Here is a 20,923-nt window from a genome sequence, read left to right on the forward strand (position 1 = left end):
AGTTCCGGCCGCCTCCAGCTTCTCTAGTTGGTGCTCTGATGACCCCGCACTTTTCTAGTAGAGAAGGCACATTGAGGGAGAGCAGCCGGGCGTGGCTAGCTGCAAACACCCTTGAAAGTGAAAGTGAAGTTGCTGAGTCATGTCTGACTCTTTGTGACCCCATGGACTGTATGCAGCCTACCAGGCTTCTCCATCCATGGGATTTTCCAGGCAAGAATACTGGAGTGGGTTGCCATTTCCTTCTCCAGGAGATCTTCCCAACCCAGGAATTGAACCCAGGTCTCCCACATTGTAGGCAGACACTTTACCGTCTGAGCCACCAGGGAAGGCCAAACACCCTCGGTCCCCCACCAAACAGCAAGAGCAGAGATGCTGAAGACAAGGCCCAGGGTCCCCAGAGAGATAGCACCTGTGCTAATGTTCCTGGCTCTGCAGGTGGGGGGCTGAACTGTGGTTCCCCCAAGACATCCATACCCCGATCCCCACAGCCTGTGTAAGGTCCCCTCCCTGGAGAAAGGGGCTCTGAAGATGGGATCAAGTGCAGGCCCCTGAGATAAGATGGGCCTGGACCCCTGTGGGGGCCTGTGACATCCTGAAGGTCCTTCTAAGACAGGGGCAGGGGAGACCCAACCATAGCAGCGGAAGCCATGGGCCAGGGAGACAGAATGAGAGCAACGTGGCCCCGAGTCCAGGACGGGGTGCCTCCAGAAGTCAGAGAAACCAGAAATTGGGTTCTGCCCCACCCTACTCCACCAAGGGGGCCTCAGGAAGGAGCCAGCCTGCTGATGCCTGGACCTTGGCCCCAAGAGGCTCGGTGTAGACTTCTGACCTCCACAAGCGTGAGAACACAAAACTGTGGGGGTTTAATTAGGACTTTTTTTTAAACTGTAGTTTAAGCTTCACAGCAAAATTGAGGGGATTGGTGCTGTTTTAAGTCACTGAGTTTGTGATGCGTGAGTGCTAAGTTGTGTCCAACTCTTTGTGACACCAAGGACTATAGTCCGCCAGGCTCCTCTGACCATGGGATTCTCCAGGCAAGAATACTGGAGTGGGTTGCCATTTCTTCTCCAGGGGCTCTTCCCCTTCCCCACCAGGATCAAACCCAGGTCTCTTATGTGTCCTGCACGGGTTGGCGGGTTCTTTACCACTAGTGCCCCCTGGGAGTTTGTGGTAATTTGTTACATCAACCAGAAGCTAATACAACAGGAAAAGACATTTTTAATTGGCATTTTAAAAAGTCAGATAATGGGGAAAAAAATCTAATTTGGCTTTCCCTTTAGATCTTAGGAAGTAAGTGCAATTGGCCTTTGCCAGGACTGGCTGTCCTGGAGTTCCCACCAGGAGAAACATGCTCCCCAGGGTGGGAGAGGCACGGAGGCCGGCGGCAGGCCATCAGGGAGCCTCGCAAACACCAAGCCACGGCTTTGGAAGGTTCCACCGCCTGAGGGCACGAGCTGCCTGCTGCTGCCACAGAGGTCAGGGTGGCCAGAGGCCCGGCACTGTCTGAGAGGCAGACCCTCACCCCCACCTGGATGCAGTCTGTGAAGGAGGGGCCATTCTTGACTGTGGAGCAAGGGCTGATGGCTGGGCCAGTCTTCTGTTACTGTCCGTCCAGCACTGATAGCCACCCACCCTCATGACACAAGAGCCTCTGTGGGGACAGGGCAGGGGCATGATGAGAGTGACTCAGAGCCATGGCCTGGCCCTCCACTGGGGCACACAGAAGCCTCAGGGCCTCCCAGCCGGGATGTCTGCTTGTCTCGAAGGATTTCGTGCCCCGAGGGCCTTCCTATGCCTGAGTGGTCAGTGGCCCCCTGTCCGGACACAGCCCAGGACCCTCTCTGATAAATCCCGTCAGCCCAAGAGGCCCCAGCTAGGGCCTCAATCCAGATAGCGTGACATTTGCTGAGGGAGCCCGGGTGATCCAGTCCTGCATGGACGGCAGGCGGCCCCGAGGCCCCCACTCGGCCGTGCGAACTGAACTTCTCCTGTTCAAGACTGAGCAAAGGCTCTGCAAAGACAGAGGAGTGCGGGATGGAGCCCCAGGAGCGGGGGGCAGGGGGGGAACACTGGCTGCCTCCAGCCTGCAAAGCCTGGGGTCACATCCCAAACTCCGTGCCAAGAGTCCGGAAAACGAGAATGTTGAAGCACACATTTGTGCAGCTTGTGTCAAGCAACAGACCCACAGTGGGGGGCCCACGGCCTAACCCAGAGGTAAGGAAGTGGACACAGTGTGGGACACCGACACCCAGACAACAACGGGAAGCCGGGGAGGGTGGGGCTGCCAGCCCACGGCCCACCCAGCCCCAGGGGGCCCTGGGCACCTACCGATGGCCAGCCGCTCCAGGCGCTTGCCGTGCTCCGGGGGGATGGCATACCTACGAGAGAAGGCAGGCACATCAGAGTTGAGAGCGTGTGGCCAGGTGGATACCTCCATTTTCAAACAAATGTGGGGTGTGTCCTTTGTCCGAAGGAGGAGGGAGGATGGTAAAGGGTCCGACTGCAGTTATCTGACCATCTGCCTCCAGACCTGTTGGGAGAAACTCCAGACACTGGCTCTCAAGCCAGCGATCCTCCCCCCAGGGGACACCAGGCCACATCTGAGACATTCCCAGTTGTCACCACTGGGGGGAGGGGGGTTTCCTGGCAGCGAGGGGGTGGGGGCAGGGATACTGCTCCATGGCCCACCCCCACAGAGTGACCTGCCCAAGGCCGCAGTGCGGAGGGGTAGGGGGACTGTGCTTCTGAATCAGCCGGGTAACACCTGGAACTAGAACAAGACCCTGTGAGGGTGCATCCCCCCAGCAAGCCAAGTGGGGGACCACAGGGAACACTGAAGATCGCCCAGACATGGCAGCCAGCTGAACCCACCCCAATGGAGAGGTTTACCACTGCTCTTAATAAAATAAAAGGGGGCGAGGGGAGGAGAGGTGAACGCTGTGCTGTCTTGTTTATCCAACAGGATAAAAACAATTAATTTCCGAGCATGCTTGGGGCCCTGGAGGCAGTGGCTGTGGCACCTTTAATTCTGCTGGCGTCAGAGAATTTCCCATTATCTGGACAGAGAGGAGGTGACTCTTTTTTTAAACGGCCTTTTATCGCTTACATAAAGATGATTAAAATTAATCCCAATCCAAGGCATCTTGGTGGGATTAATGTCACCCCCCACAAACAGCAGAATGAAACATTCCGTCCCTTCTGGGAAGATGCTCAGGGCCGGGAAGGAACTAATTTACGGCTCCAAGGCTGTGATGATTAATGCAATATCGCGGGTCTACAATGCTGCTTTCACTTAATTACCGCCTGTAATTGGGAGTTGTAAAGATAAGATTAATTGAATCTGGTGGATGTTAAAAGTTGAATATGTTGGCACGTGGCTCCTCTGTTATCAGAAAGTACAGACTGCAGGATGCAGGCCGAGTGTTCAGAAGGGCAGCCCCTGGAGAGAGGAGAAAGGACTCATGGACGGAAGTCAGCGGCCATGGGGACGTCCGGATTCTGACAGCCAAGAGCACGTGGTGCCTGTCACAGTCGGCAACCACTAGGCGAACCCCTTGGGGTACTGAGAGGCCCCAGAGCTACCCCCTCCCACCTCCAGGGACCCTGCAGGATGAAAATCTCCATCTTCAGAGGAGAGCGGGGTGCTCGTCCTGACTACATAAGCGCTGAGCACGGACCATCCAAACAAAGGAGGCAGGGAGGGTAGCTTCATTGGTGCAGCTGGGAAGGTTCCCCAAATTCTACTGGCTTGGCAATGTAGGAACCCACCGAGCCCCCACCCAGCCACAGCCCTCCTGTGCAGAGCAGACATTCACCACTGGGGGAAGTCCCCAAACCAGGGGGCTTTCATGGCAGAACCTCATGGGGTCTCCAGTCAGGGCCCGGGTCATGTTACATCATCACAGCCCCACCCAGCGTCACACCACCAAGTTGGACTCGGGTCTGGGAGGAGAGGAGAAAAAAGAAAGGAAGAAGGCAGAGGGGCTCCTTGGGTTGAGCTGGGCTGCTTACTCACCCTCGAGGTGGCAAGCATCTGTCTGGCTATTAGAGAGCAGGTTCTGGGGCCATAAAGCAGAGTCAGCTTTATTGGCCACCAATATGGGGGCAGTCTGTCCTGCTCCCCAGGAACTCTGTCGCAACACAAGGTCAAACCTCACGGCCAAAATCAATCTGCTCTGTCCACCTGTGATCCCAGGCAGCTGCTCTCTGGACATGGCAGCTCTGTTCACCTGGGTGGAAACGGATGCTTGCCTATTTCGATGGACAGACAGTCTGCCCGGGACCACATCCATCTCACGACTGGGCTGGTGTGAGGTCTCCCGGCTGGCAGCCAGCCCTGCCCAGCCCACGCGCAGGCCCCCTTGGTTCCCCCACCCTGCTCTCTGCCAGCATGGGCGCCCCTCTCCAGCAAGGCTAGTTTTCTGCACGTCTTGCTGCAGTACAGCCATCTCCCTGGCCCAACAGCCCCTCCCTCCTCCCGGGGGTAGGGTCCCGTCCCAGACGGCCCAGCCACGGCAGAAGAGCCTGGACAGGATCGGGCAGCACTACTCCCAGAATCTGGGACCACTGGGAGAGAAAATAGACTGGAGGTTTGGGGAGCAGAGTCGGAAATGGGGGAGGCTGCAGAGGGACAGGCCACCCGTGGAGGGGGTCACACTGGTTCCTCCACCCACAGCACAGGGAGCCCCAGTCCTGAGGCCGACCAGGCAGGTCCCTCCGGACCTTCTCCACGTGTTTTCCCAGCCCTTCCTATGCACCCCTCTTCCTCCACCCTTTCTCTCTGGTAGTGACAGTTCTTAAACAAACTGCTTCTGGCCAACACTCAACCAGAAAGTTGTGGAAAATTCAGCGCTCTTGGCTTGGTGGCCCTGGCAACCATGGGCATGGGACCCCGCGAGGCTGCAGCAGGACCGGACAGGCTCCATAACTCCGGGTTTAATGTTGTGGAATCGCTGAGGAGGCCGAGAGAGACGAAGTCGGGCATTGTTTGCCAGATGCCTTTTTCAAAAAGGCAGTCGTCTGTAAGTATCAAGGGCTTCAGTGAGAAAATAAAATGTTTTTCGATCTGCTATACAGCCATGGAGGTGATGGGAAAGACCAAGCCAGGTCTCTCTGGGGCTGGCTCCCAGGCAGGGACACAAGACATGTGCAAAGCCACACGACAGTGAAGAGACAAGCCCGATCCAGCAGTTTCACTGTTCAAGTGACTGGCTGATGAGCACAGATGTTTCTGGGAACAATGGTGATCATGGCCCGGATGTCATAATCTAGAAGGAAGCGGCCCCCTGGTCTGCGGAGAGACAGGCGGGCTGCACCACAAGGCAGACATCTGCCAGCCTCTCCTCCAGGTTCCTCTTTTACAACTGAGGCCTGGAGGAGTGGATACACATCCCTCACCCCCAATCACAGCCACTCCCCAAAAGGCAATGCAGAAACCGCATACCTGGCATAGGGTGAGAGGGAGGCCTGGGGCCATGGCTGCCAGCAATCAAGTCCGAGACCCATATCCTGACACGGGTGTGGGGGCTGGACGTGCTTACGGGGGGCCAGGGACACACTGAGGCTGGATGCAAGGTAGGCATCCCCCGGGCCCTGCTGAAACCAAGCTGGAGTCCAGTAAGGAAGCTAGGGCTCCCGGGTGCTGGTGGACAGAGACCTCAGTCCAGCAGGAGGGAAGCTCTTGAGCCCAGGAACATAGGGAAATTGAAAGGAAATGCCCTCTGCGGGCAGCTGTCGCCTCAGGCCGGAGATGGGCCGCCTGCATTCCTGCAGAGACAGCGGGCCGGAGAGTCTTCCCGTCCGCAGCAGAGGATGCTATTAATAGTGTCATTTTCTTGGTGTTTTGTTTATTCCCCTGGAATGGCTTGATGGATGTGAATAATTATCAGACTATAAAAGCCAGCAAATGTGCTATTTTCTATCGCTCTAAATCATCAAACAAATAAAGTGTGAAACAGCATTTTTGAATATAATTTTCCCCTCTAATGGCTTAGAATTATTATCAAGAACAATGAAAATAAATAAGCAAATGCCTTGTGAGTTAAAAATTAAATGAGTGTGTCAGGAAGAGGAACACAGGCCGTCGTGGAGAGTAGGGACCTGCTCAGGGGCCATTGGTTCTGCCGACGGAACAAGTGGCTTCGGGCCCTAAGGGTACCTGGGCCTCTCTGGGTGGGGACTCCCACCACCTGGTGCCCTCTGGCCAGGAAGTGGGTACCTGGGACCACCTCCCAGGAGGGAGGGCTACACTGGCAAGTGTGCACCACAGTACCTGTGTGTCCAGCTGACCCCCAGAAGGTCCAGAGAGTCGTGTGCCACTGCCCTGGGACGGCCACATGAGACCTCAGAAGACGAGGCAAGTAGGGGGCTGGCCTCTGCCCCTCCTCTTCCGGGCCATGGACAGACAATGCCAGGTGGGTACTGCCTCTCAGAACAGCAGGAAAACCTGAGGTCCTCGGACAAATTCTCAGGACAAGGAACACCCACTCCAGTGGGAGACAGTGTACCCCCACAGGGCCCAGTGGCTCAGCTGGCCACCCACCCTGGACTGCAGGGCCCGGCAGAAAGGATCGAGTTCCCTGAGAGCAGGGCGTGTTGCCATGGTAACGAGGCAATTCCCACATGCTCCTGCCAGCTGCCAGGGTAACGAGACTTGAGGGGGCCTGCCTCTCAGACCCTGTTGCCCATTCCTGAGGCCCCCGGCCACTTCCCCGGCCTGCAGGACCGTCCTGCTCAGAGACAGGGTGGAAGCACCGTGACACAGACGGTATCTGTTCCCGGAGATGCATGCGACTTAGCTGGTGACAACAGTGCTTGGGATTTCTTCCATCACTGGCCTGACAGCTCCCCCCAGCATGAGGCTCAGCCTCCCCCTTCCTCTCTGCTGAGGAACGCGAGCCAAGAGCAGGGGTCCAGCCAGGAGCCCTTTGGAAATGTCAGTTCAGCCTGACGCGAGTCGGAGGGCAAGGAAGTTAATTTCACAGTGTCTGCACAAGGCTGGGGCAGACAGGCCCCTTGCCGTTTAACAGGCTGTAATTACGGGAACAGAAACAAGACGGCAGAGTCCAGGGAAGTGCCGAGACCACGCGTCACACTGGAGGCCACCTGGCACGAGCAAGCCACTCGCACGGCCCTGGGAGACCCCGGCAGCTCCAAACGCCAGCGGCCCCAGAGCCCTATGTGCTGGCCAGACAGAAGAGCTGTGTTTACTGTGATCCTCAAAAACAAAGCCCCTCGTGGCCCATGCCCTCTCCAGCCACACGTCAGTGGGACAGTCCCAGCTCGCCGCCCCATGGTCTGGGTGGGCCAAGCAGAAGAACCCAGTCACAGAGCAGGCTTCCCCTCACACTCCCAGCTGCCCAGGCACCATCTCCATGTTGGTTAGAGATAAGCCCGGCCAGAGCAGCCGCACTCCACTCCTCTGCAGTGCACAGCCAAAGGGCCAGAGAAACAGTTACCCCGAATGTGACTACCACAGAGATGAGCCACAGAGACTTGTTCTACTGACCCGTCCCTGTACTTCAGATGACTTTCATTTATATAAAATTGCAAACCATCCAGTACAAAAAATTCTTAGCTCTCTAGAACTAGAAGGGACCTTCCCACGGTCACACTTCACTGGGGTGAGGCAGGACAGGCACCCCAGAAAGTCAAGGCAAAGCGGTCCACAGGACTGCACTGCAGACGCTGGCCAGGTGAGAAACCAACATAACCTTCCACCTGGGAAACTACAAGAACGAGCTGGGAAAGTAAGACCTGAATAGTCCAGGGACTTCCCTGGTGGGTCAGGGGTTAAGAACCCGCCTGTTAATGCAGAGGACACAGGATCGATCCCTGCTCTGGGAAGACCCCACGTGGCATGCAGCAACTAAGCCCTGAAGCCACCACTACTGAAGGCCGAGCGCCCTAGAGTCTGCGCTCAACAACAAGAGAGGCAGACTTCTGGCTTCCAGAATACATTTTTATTTTCTGAAGTCACCCAGTTTGCTAAGCCACTCTTAAAATTTCTAATCCTTGCTAATGATGTGAGACAATAAATGCCTTGTGTTTTAAAAAAAAAAAAAACAAAACAAGAGAGGCCACTGCAACGAGAAGCCTGTGTACCATAATGAGGAGTAGCCCCTGCCTGCTGCAACTAGAGAAAGCCTCCTTGCAGTAAGAAGACCCAGCACAGCCAAAAAGTAAAGAAAAAAAATTTTTTTAATTAAATAAAACATTTTTAAAAAGAACTAAACAGTTAAGTGAGGGTGCAGAATTTAAAAAAAAAAAATCAGTACACAGATAGCCAGGCTTCATCTGTATTTTCCCAGAGGACTATAAAAACCAGTAAGGTAAACCCTCTCCCTTATCTGGGGTCCAGAAGCAGGAATCCTTGACCGCAAACGAGGGCAAACAGAAACCTCGGCAGGTCCCAGCCACTCACAGAATCACTAGTCTGGTGCAAGAGACTGACAAGCTCTCAGCAAGGCCGGCAATGAGCCACATGGTGTCCCTGCCCGGAGCAGGAAAGGGCAACACGCACACAGGCAGAGCTGAGATCTGACGGGTTTAGTTCTAGGCCACCGTGATAAAGTGAGCCACGTGAGGTTTCGGTTTCCCAGTATGTAAGGGAAGGTACATTTAAACTGTACCCTTACTGTAGTCTATTAAGTGTGCAGTAAGAGCATTATATCTAAAAAAAAAATACTGCCCATACCGTAATTTTAAAATGCTCTCTTACTCTAAAGTGCCAACCATCACCAGACAACACACAGTTGCCACAAACCTTCAATCTGTAAAAATATCAGAGCATCTATGAAGCACAATAAAACAAGGCGAGCCTGCACCACAAAACGCCCCCATGCCCCCCACCTTATCCTTCAGTAAAGGAGGGAATAACGGATGTGATCATAACAACAGTGACTCCAGAATGCACCCAAAGAGGCTACTTTGTCAGGTACGAGTTGGGGGGCCTCATTATGCTGGTTCAAACGTGAAAGGCGCGTTACTAGCAGTCACACTGACAGCAGGGTTAAAGGGGGACAAATGATCACCCAGCACCAGGCAGAAGAAATAAAAGATGTTAGAAAAAGTTGACAGGCTCGCTCGCCCTTGAAACATAAGGGAGTAGGTCCAAAGGCTGGGCAGACGAACAGCCCTGGGACTACTGAGATGCCCGGGATCCCCTGCCTTCCTGGGAGGGGAGGGCAGAAGAGTTGTCACCAATCCCATCTGCCTGGGTGGGTGGGGAGAGCTCCTGCTGGCATGGGGAGCGAGGTTAAGCCCCTTTCTAATCAGGAGAGCAAGGGAAGTGCGCCTCCAGGTCAGGCTCCAGCCCAGGTTGGGGGGGACACCGTCCTCCCCTACTAAAGCACCACTGTGCAGAATCGCCAGGCCTGGCAAAATGGCTCCCCGAGAGTGACTGAAACTGCCTGACAGTGAAAGGAAAGGATGGCAGCCCTGCTTCTATCAGGAGCTCCCATCTCGGACTCCGAGGTGCAGTCTGCACGAGGAGGCTGCCCCCCTCATTTGTCCCGGAACTGGGGCCCTTTATGTGACAGATACAGACACTTGCTGGGGAGATAGGATCAGCCAAGGACCTAGGAGGATTGTCCCCAGGATAGAACCTTATTGAGCTGCGGGTGGTTTTATCTTTAATGGATCATTTTACAGGACAATAGACGATGGAATTTGGTATCTCATACCAGCAGTGTCAGTGATTTCAAATAATGACATTTTTATTGAGACAGCACGAGATAAACAGAGTCCTGGGAGCATCTGCTCAGAGAAAATGGGGAGTCTCAGGTGGGGATGCCAGCCAACGAGGATGCTCCGCAGGCGGAGGGGCCACCTAGGCCTCTCAGGGCGTGGGTGGACGGCGCCCTGGCCTCCACACTCGCCCTGTTCCCTGCTTCCCTGGGAAGCTGGGGGTGGGTCAGCACCTGAATGACCCCCAGCTCCAGGGCCTAGTTCACAAGAGCCAGTCACCCACTTTTATTAAGGGGCAGGCTTTACAAGGCAAGTGTTAAAGGCAACTAAATGCTGAATTGGAGGCATCTGATCTCCAGCCCCAGTCTATTTCAGGTCCTTGAATTATTTTTGTCATACAACAGGACCAAAAATGCCAAGTCACAGGCGAGCTGGGTTTCGATGTTGCTTTTGAAGCTGTGGGGGCCCTTCTCAAGTGAGGTTTTAAAGGCAAGCCGATCAGTACAGCCTCAGATCAGTGGGGAGACAGCCTTGTGCTGCCAGTGATGGGGGGTCAGTGTGTGGGGACGCAGAGCCAGTGAGCACCCGATGCCACCGGAAGAGCCACCGCCATCTCCCCCTCGAACTGGCCTCAATTTCTGATCATAAAACCAGGAGGCAGCCTGCCGGTGTGCCGGGGCCCATGAACTCCGCACCAGTGGGGGACACCCCTCCCTCCTCGATTTATTTCTGCAGAAACGCACAGGAAGGTGTGAATAGGAAAGAACAAAGGGAGGTGCACAGAGCCCATGAGCATCTGCAGGGCAGGACTTGGACATCACAGGCCAGGCCAGGGTGTGGGGGGAGCTGGGGGGTTGGAGAGTGTGCCCAGGGGTCCAGGTCTGTCCTCGGGCTGCAAGAGCCAGGGCAGCCTCAATGCGGAGCGGCTCCGGGCCTGTTCACATGTGGGGACCCTGGCCCTTCAGGAGAGTTAGGTGGGGAGGGCGCGCAGACCCAGAGGAGCCGCAGAGAGAGCACCTTCAGCTGTCTCACGCCAGCCACGTGAGCCTGCCGGTCGCACAGCCCTGCTCCCGTCTCCTGCTGCTGTGCCCACGTGAGGGGAAACTCGTCCTCAGCCAGGTTCTGAAGCAAAGCTAACAAAGACGCCCTCAGCTCAGATTTGCAGGAATCTCCCTTCCGGGGAGCTGAAAGCGGCCAACAGCAGAGAAGTTTGCCATGGAAACGAGACCCAGCACACAGAGCCGGATCTACAGAATGGGTAGGAGGGTGAGCGACTCCTGGGGCCAAGACCACGGAGGTTTGAATCAATCCCTAATCCAAACACTGCTGGTGGGGGCATCTCAGGATGGACAGAGGCCCAGTGATGACACTTCTCTAGAACCAATGGTTTCTTGGGGTGACTAGCCTGGTGCCCCAGCCTGGAGTTCTGGGCAGGTGGGGATGGCCCCTGCTACCCTAAAGCAAAAGCGCAGCAATCATTCAAGCATCCTGAGCCAGCGCAGCCTTGGCCGTTCCAATCCCAAAGCGCCCACTCTGAACAAAAGACTCCAAAATGAAGGGCCATCTGCTCCTGCCAGACCAAGCCAGCGGGCTGTGCGACGGGCCAGCCACGCCTGCGGCCATGAGTCACAGACAGACAGGAGATGGCTGTGCCCACAGAGGTAGGCAGGCCGGCCCAGGCAGCAAGGGCTACCCCAACCTGCCAGACCAACACCCACGCCCAAGCTCCCAGCCCTCCCTCCCACAGCTAGTGTCCCCCTGGCCAGAGGGCTCTTTCTGGAACCGTGGGGTAACTCCCTACTCAGGGCCCTCCCATCTCCCTGCTCCTGGTCTGGCTGCCCACCCTCCATCAGGGCCCTGCATGGGCTTCCCAGTGGCCTCTCCTCCCATAAGCCTCAGCCCAGCAGCCTTCCTGCCTCCATCTCAATGGTCCCAGCTGCTACCTGCCTCCTGCCTGGCCCTCTATGCCCCACTGGGGGTAAGCGTGGGGGACAGCGGGGCTACACACACAAGCTCCTGCCCTGACAGATGGCATCTGCTCTGGTGTGGCTCACGCTCGGCCCAGAGTAAGCACCTAGTCAGGGCCTGAGCTGACCCATCTCTATAACATCGAAACCACCTTCGTCCAGCACCACAGGCAGGAAAGCTATGGCTTACCTGCCCTCTTCCCTCCCTGCACTCCCAATACGCGGTCAGACCATGGCTCCCAGGCTCCAGTGCTGGAAGGTGTGGCCCCAAGACCCAGCACTGGCCAATGAGATCTAGGCAGAAGCCAGGCACTGACTCCCTGGCCCACCCATCACAGTTTCAGGCACACGCCTCCTTCTGCCCCACAGGAGTCTCTCTGCCCAGGGTGACCTCAGAAGCCATGTGATTAAGGGGGCAGAGCCTCTGCTGGCCTGGGTCCCAGAGCCCCTGTAGCCTCTCCATCTCTCACAAGGATCCACAGGCTTTGATTTCAGCTCAGCAGGCCTGATTCAATGATGTCTGGGGGACTCTGTAAGAAAAGGACCCACTCTCTCCCACACCGCGGAGTTTGGGCCACCTCTGCCAACTGGGACACACCCTGTCCCCATGGGAGCACCTACCTGGTTCGCAGGAGGATGCTTCAAGGGGCAGGGCGGGGCAGTGGTTAGGAATGTGGGCTCAGCCCGCAGCCCGGGCCGGGCCCCGGCCCCACCACTCCCCAGCCATGGTCCCACCAATCCGGTCCTGTCAGTGAAGGAGCTGCGGGCAAGACAACGTGGCTACTGCTGTGGCTATTTCTTGTCATGTCACATCGTCACGTACAGTGACTGACTTCTTCACAAGCAGCAGGTAAAAGATAACACGAAGTTTGGCCAGGCCCCAAACTGCAAACAACAACCCGAACGTCCACCCACAGGGAACAGACACACAGATGGAGGCGCGGTCACATGACAGAAAACGCTGCAGCCATGAAAATGGATAGTGTCACCACACGTGGCAGGACACATCCTCACAGACTCAGAGCAGAGACGCAAGAGACAAATCAGTCCATGAGGGAGGTGGGGGGCGGTTTCAAACCCGGCCAGCATGTAGCCGTGTCCCCCAGGGACTCAGACACACGTGGAGAACAGCCCAGAGAAGCAGTGACAAGAAGAGCACCGGAATCGGGACGATGATCTCAGCTCTGGGGTTGGGGTGGGGCCGCAAAGGAAGGGGGCCCGGGACAGGGAATGAGGGAGTTCATTTCCCAACATCATCCTTCCCGGGAGCTTACACAGAGGTGGACGGGGGAGCCATCTGATAAACTGCATGTAATTATCTTTCCCTGGACAAGTACATATTCCATATGGTTTTCTGTTCTGCGTTAAGTCTCACAATAAAGACGTCCGAGAAGCGAACGCTCCATGACAGGCAGTTCTCGGGTGCCCCCGCGCACGGTCATTCCGAGAGCCTGCTCAGTGCACTTGGCTGGAGGGCACTCGGCTGTTACAACTGAGGCCCCAAATCAGCAGATCCCAAAACAGGGAGGTGACCCTGGGTGGGCCTGACCTAATCAGGTGAGCCCTGGAAAGGCTCTGGGCCCACCCTAAGTCAGGGGGTCTAAGTGGGAGAGGATCCCCAGTGCCAAGCGGACCTTCTCCAGAGCCCCAGGTAGGGGCCTGGCCCGCCACCACTCGACTCTGCCTCAGGCCCTGAACAGAGGCCCCAGCAGGCCCGCTCCTGGGTGCCGTGAGATGTCCATCCATGGGATCAGCTATGGAGCAGCAGGGAATGGAAACTGCCCAGCAGGAGGGAGGGAGGAGGAAGACAGAGATGCAAGACGTCCAACAGAAGGACGCCCAATCGGCCACATCTGTCCAACCTGGGTATCGGACACTAGCCTGTTCTGTTCACTGTTCTCTTTTCTTTTCTGAAATTTGAGATACTAAAGGAAAAAAAAAGTATACTCCAAAGGGAGACAGTATGGGAAGGGGGAGGCCTGACTCTACAGTGGAGACACCTGACCAGCATGACCTCAGCCTGGGGACCCAGGTCAACACCAGTGGGGAAGAGTCAAGCTGACGGCAATCACCCCAAGATGAAGGATGAGACGGCCCCTCACCTGTGTCCTCCTCCCCACACCCAGCGCCCCAGTGTCACAGTGAGAGAAACAGCAGACACACTCCCATGGAGGGAAATTTTACAAAATCTCTGACCCCAGTCCTCCTCAAAATCATAAGGGCATCAACAACAAGGAAAGTCTGGGAATTCTTCCCCACTGTTGGTGGGAATGTAAGCTGGTGCAGCCACTGTGAAGAACAGCATAAGGGTTTCCCCCAAAAAACTACAAATGAGTTACCACATGACCCAGCAACCCCACTCCTGGGCATATATCCAAAGAAAACTATAATTTGAAATGAGACATGCACCCCAATGTTCAATGCAGCACTATTTACAATAGCCAGGACATGGAAACAGCCTAACTGTCCATCCACAGAGGAATAGATAAAGAAGATACGGTTTATATATACAATGGGATATTACTCAGCCAGTAAAAAGAGTGAAATAATGCCATTTGCAGCAACATGGATGGACCTACAGAGGATCGTACTACATAAAGTCAATCAGACAGAAAGACAAATACCATATGACAGCACTTAAATAGAATCTAAAACATGACACAAATGAAATTATCTATGAAAAATAAACAGATTCAGAGAACAGACTTATGGTTGCCAAGGGGAGAAGGGCAGAGTGGGAGTTTGGGACGAGCAGATGCAAACTATTATGTATAGGATGGATCAACAAGGTCCCACTGTGGAGCACAGACAGCCATATTCAATACCTTATGGTAAACCGTAATGGAAAAGGAACATGAAAAGTATGTGTGTGTACACACACACATATATATATCACTGAATCCCTTTGCTATACATACTTCAATAAAATAAATTTCTAAAAAATAAAAAAGAGCAAGGAAAGCCTGAGGACTATCACAGCCCAGAGGGTCCTGAGGAGACAGGACTTTTGAACGTCACAGGGGTCCTGGGACAGAAGAGGACACCAGGGAGACACGAGGCAAGCTGGACAAAGCAGGACTCCAGTCAACAAGAATATCTCCACAAGGTTCATTAACTGCAACAAATGTTCCAGCCTCGTGTAAACTAACGAGCTGGGTGGTGGGTGCACAGGACTCCGCGCTAGCTTCTCAGTTTTTCTGCAAATCTAAAACAGTTCTAAAAAACAAACTCTTTTAAAGAGAGAGAGGGAGGGAGCATGCCACCAAGACAGTGGGTAAACAGACAAGTTTGTGGCAAACAGGGAAGGAACAAGGAAAACAGCTTCTCAGTGGATCGCGAACCACCTGTGCAGGCTACCCTGCGTCACGAGCCCTCCCGCCCCTGCTCACCAAGGAGCCAATTCCCCCGACCCACGGGCTGGAGTGCCACCTGGCTGCCCAGGCTCACCACGAGGCATCAGATCATCGGGAACCTCAGCAGATCGCCCCCCTCAGCCTCACTGGCTCCGCAGGAGAGCATATGGTGAGATTTTCCTCCGCAGAAGGCTGACCTAACTCTGCCTAGCGCGATGTGAAAACCACTTTGTATCCCCTGAACAAACACCAACTGTGCCTGTCCCCCCAGCACTGTGAGATTCCAGGAAGCAGCCTCTGGACTGGATCCCACTGCCAAATGGGCAGTGGGCGGGCGCAGGCCCCCAGGGGTGCCCTGGATCCCCCAGGTGCCCAGTCCACCCTGAGGCTCCCGCAGCATGGGGTATCAACTGACACAGCTGTCCAGCTCTGCAGGGGCAGCACCAGGCTTCCACAGGGTCAGTGCGAGCGAGGCTGGCAAGAAGTAGTCCGATAACCGGGCTGATCTGTGATTCAAACCATGCTGAGCCACGCCACACAAAACCCTCTGATGCTGCTTGCTGTCTCACCCACCAGCATAAGTAGTGATGCCATCCTACCCTCGCAGCCTGATGACACTCAATGCCCTGGCATGAGACTGGAAGGTTTCTCCAACTTGAGGAGTTAATTTTCGAATGCCAAGGCCAGCTTTTGGTTTTAGAGTTCTGACACAATCCTGACAAGCAGAAAGGCGGGGCTGGTGGCATCAGGGAAGACAGCGTGGTCCGGACAAGAAGGGGCTTAGGGCTTTATGCAGGGAGGAGGAGAGGTCCCGGAGCGAAGGAGGGTAACACAGCTGTGCTTCCCATAAGCCCCAGGGGCTCAGCCCTTCTGGGCTCCTGTTAAACCGCCTCTCCCAGCCCTGTGCCAGCATCCTGTGCCTTCAGGGGGCCGCTTGGGGTCTCTTTGCTTGGCTCCATTCAGCATCAAATTCCCAGTTCCGCCAACCGGGACAACAAATCCGAGGCCCTCACAGCGGCCCGGCACTGTGGTCCAGCAGCGCCACCTGCAGGTGGAGGGGGAGCCTGCAGCCTGTGGCCAGGGAGGGAGGCAGGGTTGGGGAGGTGCTGGTCCCCTGGGACGGGGGGCTCAGCTGGGCACTGGGCTGCTGCTGCCTGGGCTGGGCCTCAGGGGGGTCCCCAGGGGCCAGCAGGGGGCCATCAAGGGGGAGGGGAGCAGCCCAGCAGCCCCCGCTCCCAAATAGCAACAGACTTGAGCCCAACTCATGGCTTTTTCCCCGAGCTGCAGCCAGAGGGCAGGAAACACCAGCTGGCCTCCTCCCTGGGCCTCAAGACAGGGAGCACACACCTTCAAGTGTGCCTGTGCACATACGAACACACCCATGCCCACACATGCACACACACACACACTTTCACACACACACACACACACCTCCAGAGTACTAAGTGCAGGCTCAGCCAATTGCCTGCTTGGCGTTACATTTCCCAGCAGCAAAAAAAAAGCCTGCCTGATCCCTCTCCTGCAGAACTCCCCTGAGCAAAGATGCCAAAGAAAAACTGCAGGTGCCAAGTAGTCAAAAGGAGAAATTCTCACCACACTTAGAGCAGCGCTCAGTCTCCTTAAAGGTCAGGGAGAGGGCCAGGTTCCCCACTCCCAGGCTCTCCCACCTGCACCCCCCTTCCACTGACTGCCTGCAGCAATCCACCCGTCACACCCCAGAACTGAGCACAACATGAGACCCTCTCCTCTATGCCCTGACTCAGGCGAGCCTGATGCCCCAGCAAACACAAGCAGCTGGGGAAGCCAGGGAAAACCAGTCGCAGAGTTCAAAGTCATGGCCTAGACAATCCCCACAGGGAACACAGTTGGTCCCGCCCTGTCCCCCTACCCCTGCGTGTGGATACATAACCCTATGTCCGGGCAGCAAGCATAGGCAGGTGTGTCACACACTCATCTACGGTTTCTGGCGGCGTGCTGCCCAGGGAGGCTGGGCAGACAGATGAACCCTGGGACGCTGACCCAGCACCACCTGCACCCAGGCCCAGCCCAACAGGAGGGGTCCCCAAATCACACAGAACTGCAACGCCCGCCTCCCACCACCCACCACCTCCTGGCCTCAGTGCCCGACGTCCAGGCTGCAGGAAGGCCAGGTCTATTTTAAATCCTGTCTCTAAAGCGATCTGGAGCCTCAGATCTGCAAGTATTCTTAGCCTCGCTGCCTGAGTGCGGCACAGTGCCGGCCTTGCAGAGTAAATTCCAAGACTTTATCAACACCAGGCTCTTCGCATCATGCTGACACTCAAATCACACTGCCAAAGTAACAACAGGCACAGAAAGGCTCAGGAAGACATGCAACCTAAGTCGACACTTTTAAAAAAGAGTGCTGCCACCATAACATTGAAATAGTTGCAATTAAGCTCCTGCAGACACAAGAGTGTGGTGTGATCAGGGAGACAGATGTGGGCGCGCAATCCACTGGGGAACACTCCTCAGGGCCCAGGGGAAGGGCGGGGAGTAGGGCACCGCCCTCCCAGGATCCTGGGTGGCTCCTGAATCCCCAGCCCAGGGACAAGAGGACACCTCGGCAGCCCCTGCCACCCTGCCCCCAGGGTGATGTCCGTGTCGGCCCAGGAGGGAATGTGGCCTCCACACGCCATGAACCTCCATGCCCGTGGTGCTCCCAGCTCTCCTGGTAGTCAGAGCCCTCCCCCTGCCATGCAAGGCTGCTGGGAATGGGGACGCAGTGGGGACTGAAGGCCCTCACTCCATGGGGTCCATGTCTGGCAAGGAAAGACTGATGCCTGCATCACACACGGCCAGCACGTGATCACTGGAGGACGAGCGTGGGGTGCCAGGCCAGCATCTGGGGCCCCCATACTGTCCCGCTGAACTGGCTACACTGGCAGCGTGAGGGACCCCACGTGCACTCCCACCCCCTCTGAACCAGAAGCCAAGATTCAGGTCCAGTGCCTTCCAGAATATTCTTCCTTCAGGGAGCCAGCGCTGTGGTCAGCAAACCTCACTGGCTGCTTCTTAGCACTCAGTAATCGGGCTGGTGAGGGCAGGTGAAGGGCGGGGAGACAGCAGGGGTCATCCTGAGCAAACCAGAGGTGCAGCACAGGAGCAAGATGCTGGGGGCCACCCTGGGGGACAGGGAGTGTGCAGAGCCAGACACCACCCTGCCCCATCACCCAGGGCTGCCGGCCCTCATGTCTGCAGCATCCCCTCTCTCAGGGACCTCCCTCGAATCCAGTCCCACTGCTTCCCAACCACCCTGGACCCCAGTGTTTCTGCTCACTCCTCTTGTGGGGTGCCCTCCCTGCTCTTCCCCCCAGCCGCACGTCCCTAGAAAACACACCAGGGCCCCAGTCTCCAGGGGTCACCCCATCCCCAGGCAGGCCCATGTCTGAAAGCTCCACCTCCCATTCCGAGCTCATGCCAGGACCTAGCAGCGGCGGCTTGCTTTTTCTTCTTTCTTTTCTTTTTTATAAGGAAGAGGTGGGTTTTCTCCCCTTAGGACCCCTCTGGCGAGAGACCCCAATCAAACCCAGGGCTGAGCAGAGCTGAGCAGTCCCACTGCCAGGAGGCAGACTCCTCCTGCCGTTGCTCCCAGGGGGCCATGGGGGCAACGGATCGCTGCCCCTACCAGGCAAGGAGTCTAGAAAAAGATGAAAGAACGTGGGAGATTTCCACCACTGCGCCTGGAGCCATGGCCAAGAGGGAAGGGTGAGAATGCCATCTAGTGGTCATTGGGGAGCAGCGTCAGGGCAGGACTGGACAGTTCAGTTCAGTTCAGTCATTCAGTCAAGTCCGACTCTGCGACCCCATGGACTGCAGCACGCCAGGCCTCCCTGTCCATCGCCAACTCCCAGAGCTTACTCAAACTCATGTCCATTGAGTCAGTGATGCCATCCAAACATCTCATCCTCTGTCGTCCCCTTCTCCTGCCTTCAATCTTTCCCAGCATCAGGGTCTTTTCCAATGAGTCATTTCTTTGCATCAGATGGCCAAAGTATTGGAGCTTCAGCTTCAGCATCAGTCCTTTCAATGAATATTCAGGACTGATTTCCTTTAGGATGGACTAGTTGGATTTCATTGCAGTCCAAGGGACCCTCAAGAGTCTTCTCCAACACCACAGTTCAAGAGTATTAATTCTTCGGCACTCAGCTTTCTTTACAGTCCAACTCTCACATCCATACACGACTACTGGAAAAACCATAGCTTTGACTAGATGGACCTTTGTTGGCAAAAGTAATGTCTCTGCTTTTTAATAAGCTGTCTAGGTTGGTCATAACTTTTCTTCCAAGGAACAAGCATCTTGTAATTTCATTTAATTAAAAGGACTGGACACAGCCACTCAAGAGACCCTGGTGGCTGTTCCTCCCTCCACCGAACAGGCCAGGGAGCTGGGCCCAGCAGCACACACACACACACACACACACACACACACACAGGTACCTGATACACACATACACACCCATGCTCACACCACATAGATACCTGACAAACATATACACACATACACTCATATACACACACCCATGTGTATACGTTCACACTCACATGCATATACTCATATACACTAACACACTCATTTGTATACACACAAACACAAATACACACACAAACACTCACATACAAATGTATTCACATATACACAGACACACACATGCACACATGCAGCCCCAGCCTGGGTATCTGTCCACACTCTGCCCACCAGGCCCATGGGGAGCACACTGCCTGCGGAAAATGGTGCCAGAACCCCCCTTACCCCCCAGGTGTGGGCCTGGGCAGAACAGGGGCCCCTCCCACCAGGCAGTCCCAGCCCAGCGTTGCTGTGCAGGGAGCTGTGCTGTTGGGGGGGCTTGGGGGCAGCTCTGGGCAGCACCCAGACCAGGAAGCCCCTCTGCTCCGTGAAGAGGACCACACCAAGGGTGTGAGACTCAGGCCACCATCACCAACCCCACCAATTTCTCTCCAAGTGTCTCCCAAAGACAAATACCCCCAGTGCCTGGAGGTTTTGATGATCATGGGCTCATGGAAAGCCACAGAAAGGCACACAAGAAGAAACACAAATTGAAGACAGGAAGCCTGTGGAACTGTAACAAGATCCCAGCAACCTACAATGTTGTACAATGCAAGACCAGAGAGCCCATGGCCAACAGAAAAATGGCCCCAAAGATAGCCATGGCCCAGTCCCAAGATCTGACGACATGTCACCTGTCACGGCAGATGGGATTCTGCAGGAGGGGTTAAGTAGAGGCCCCTAAGAAGGGGACGACTCTGCATTCCCAGGGCCCCAGTGTCATCACAGGGTCCTTATAAGAGGGAGGGGGAGGGTCAGAGGCAGAGAGACAGGAGATGCTGAGCTTATGGCTGTGAGGATTGAGGAAGGGGCCGCAAGCCAGGGATGTGGCACCTCTAGAAGCTAGAAAAGGCAGGAGCTGGTGCTCCCTGGAGCCTCTGGTGGGACCAGCCCTGCCCACGCCTGGATTTAGTCCCATGAGGTCCAGGACAGCCTCTGGCTCCAGGACTCTCAGAGAACGAATGTGCGGGAAGGTAAAGCCACCAGACCTGTAATCCTTTGTCACAGCACCCCTGGGAAACTCATACATCCCCAGCCTCCCCTGCCCGACTAAGCGGGAGCCACGGTCAGACTGCGGGGGCGGGGGCTTGCCCTGTCCATGGCAGAGGCAAGGAGGGGTGGTCACAAGCCAGCGGCCAACAGGGGGGCCTGGCTTCTGGGCCCTCTGCTCAGAGGGCCAGCTCGCCGCCCCTCGGCAGATGGCCCAGGATGTCCCCACGACTTAGGGGCGGGGTAACCTTCCTCTCAGGGCTCAGCTCTCTGCCGGGATAAGGCAGGTACCTGGGCCAGGGTCCGCCTGGGCCCCTGCTGCCCCCCAGCGGAGGCGAGCA

The 20,923-nt window shown here is 55.9% G+C and overlaps 1 protein-coding gene across 2 annotated transcripts in view; it reads right to left on the reverse strand.

Moving 5' to 3' along the window:
* The window catches only part of KDM4B (lysine demethylase 4B), a 117,850-nt gene that overhangs the window by 51,194 nt on the left and 45,733 nt on the right, over positions 1-20,923 (reverse strand). For both annotated transcript variants that reach the window (XM_070464917.1, XM_070464916.1), the window contains exon 7: positions 2,329-2,378. In XM_070464917.1, coding sequence (XP_070321018.1) covers positions 2,329-2,378 — 50 coding nt within the window. The remainder of the gene's footprint in view (positions 1-2,328; positions 2,379-20,923) is intronic.

Source organism: Odocoileus virginianus, chromosome 3 (genome assembly GCF_023699985.2).
Source record: "Odocoileus virginianus isolate 20LAN1187 ecotype Illinois chromosome 3, Ovbor_1.2, whole genome shotgun sequence".
Taxonomy (NCBI): Eukaryota; Metazoa; Chordata; class Mammalia; order Artiodactyla; family Cervidae; genus Odocoileus; species Odocoileus virginianus.